Source organism: Manacus vitellinus, unplaced genomic scaffold (genome assembly GCF_001715985.3).
Source record: "Manacus vitellinus isolate BGI_N305 unplaced genomic scaffold, ASM171598v3 scaffold_25_pilon, whole genome shotgun sequence".
Taxonomy (NCBI): Eukaryota; Metazoa; Chordata; class Aves; order Passeriformes; family Pipridae; genus Manacus; species Manacus vitellinus.
In genome coordinates, this window is record NW_021939882.1 from 10076365 (window position 1) to 10078530 (window position 2166).

The window sequence follows — 2166 nt, forward strand, 5'->3', positions numbered from 1 at the left end:
GTCCTGATGGGAGTCTCCGTCTTCATGGCCCCCGTGCTCAAGGTAGGGAGCCTGGGTGCTGGGTGAGCCTCTTTTCCTAGGCAGGGGGTGGCCATATCCTGCAAGGCTGGGGAGTTCCTTGTTCCAGCCATCCAGGGAAGCCTGGCTGGCAGGCAGGGAGCTGTGCAAAGGATTTGGGCCAGGCAAAGGATTTGGCTCCTGTGCCACAGGAGGGTGAGCACACCAGGCACTGTGACCATGTGTCAGCTGGCCACTGTCCTCATGCACATTGGGGTCCCCTGTGCTCCCCAAACACACCCCACCATACCCTCCAGGCTGTCACATGGAGGTCCCAGCCTGGCTGCTGTTGGTTTTCACCTGCTGCTGCAGTAGGAAAAGCCCCTCCAGTGGCCCTGGATTACCTGGGGGCAGGTGGGAGGTGCCTTTTCCTTGACCTCTCTCCTCACCCCTGAGGCTGCCCTTGCACAGCCTTTGATATGGGCCCCCCAACATTCTCATCTCCAAACTGGAAATACGTGGAACTGAAGGATGGATGAGGAATTGGCTGGATGGCCATGTCCAGAGACCTAGTCAGTGTCCCAACATCCAAATGGAAACCACTAATAAGTGGTGTCTCCCAAGGGTCCCTACTGGGACCAACACAATTTAACATCTTCATCCAGGACACAGACAGCAGGATGGAGCTCGTTTGCAGGTGGCACCAAGCTGAGAGGTGCAGTGACACACCTGAGGGATGGGATGGCATCCAAAGGGACTGTGGAGGACACGGGCCCACGTGAACTTCACGTGGTCCAACAAGGGCAGGCTGGGCTGCTGGGAATGAAGGAGGCAAAGGCTGTGGACATGCATGGGGGCTTTTACACAGGACAGGACACTTGGCAGGCACAGCCCCCCAGGGAACAGCCCCACTGACCCCCCATCCCGCTGTCTTGCAGCACATCCCGATGCCGGTGCTGTACGGGGTGTTCCTGCACATGGGGGTGGCGGCGCTGAACAGCATCCAGGTGAGGGGGGGCTGCACTGGGGCTGCTGGTGGGGGCTGCTTTGGGGATCAGGGGGTTTGCTCAGCACCAGCTCCCACAGCAGAGCCCAGATTTTAGCTCTGCAAGACGTGCAGCCTGGCATGGGGCTGTGTCCCCTGCCAGGCCCAGGACAAGGAGGGGGAAAAGGACCTTTCTGGGGCAGAGGGAAGGGAAAGGGAGGTGTCTGGGATGCTGAGGAGCTGGATTAACTTGTGCACTGATGGGTCAGGTGGTTTGGGAGAAGCGGAAGGACCAGTGGATAATCCAGACTTGCTCTCAAAGCCACAGGGACTTCCCCACCTGGGAGCTGGGGACCTGCTGGTCCTTTGGCCTTGGCATTTGCTGCTGCTGAGCCAGCTCTGTTCTTCTCCTGAGAAATCCATGGAGAGGAAAAAAAAAAAAATCCCCACTCCAGAATTATCTATGCCACTTTTCCCTCTAAACAGTACCTCTTCCTTGCAATTATCCTGCTTTGTAGAACAGGCTGGGAAAATCCCTCCCTCCCTCTGCCTGGGAAACCCAGAGCTGTTCTCTGGAGGCTGCAGCAGTTTCCTGCATGTAGGGAGTTCCATCAAGGGCTGTTATCTCACAATTAACCCATTAAGGCCACCTTGAGTCCTTTTGTAGAGGTCTGCTTGGAAAGTGTTCCCCCTGGCCTGGGGAGGGGTGGTACCGGGACCACCGGTCTTGCAGACAAACGCCCTGTCCCAGCATCGGCACAGAGGGCAGGAGGGCTGAAACGCAGACACAAGGGCAAAACCCCATCCTGCCGGCCCCGGGGCCCAGCAGGGAGGTGGAGGTGTGTGACCCACCCGCCGCCCTCTCGCTGCAGCTCCTGGACCGTGTGCGGCTGCTCCTGATCCCGGCCAAGCACCAGCCAGACCTCCCCTACCTCCGCCACGTCCCCCTGCGCCGGGTGCACCTCTTCACCGTCATCCAGCTGCTCTGCCTGGCCCTGCTCTGGGTCCTCAAGTCCACCACGGCCGCGATTATTTTCCCGGTGATGGTACGACACCCCTTGAACCGGCAGCGCTGCCTCGGGGTTGGGCTGAGTGCTGCCCACCGCAGTGTGGAGTTCCTTTGGGAGGGGACACGGGTGCTGCCCACCCCAGTGGGGTCCCCGGGATGCTCCTGTGGAAAGGGG

At 59.6% G+C, this 2166-nt stretch overlaps 1 protein-coding gene across 1 annotated transcript in view; it reads left to right on the top strand.

Moving 5' to 3' along the window:
* Positions 1-2166, top strand: part of SLC4A9 (solute carrier family 4 member 9) — a 48721-nt gene that overhangs the window by 9440 nt on the left and 37115 nt on the right. Inside the window, 3 exon segments of the mRNA XM_029960205.1 lie at positions 1-42; positions 936-1004; positions 1855-2028. Of these exon segments, the coding sequence (XP_029816065.1) occupies positions 1-42; positions 936-1004; positions 1855-2028 (285 nt within the window).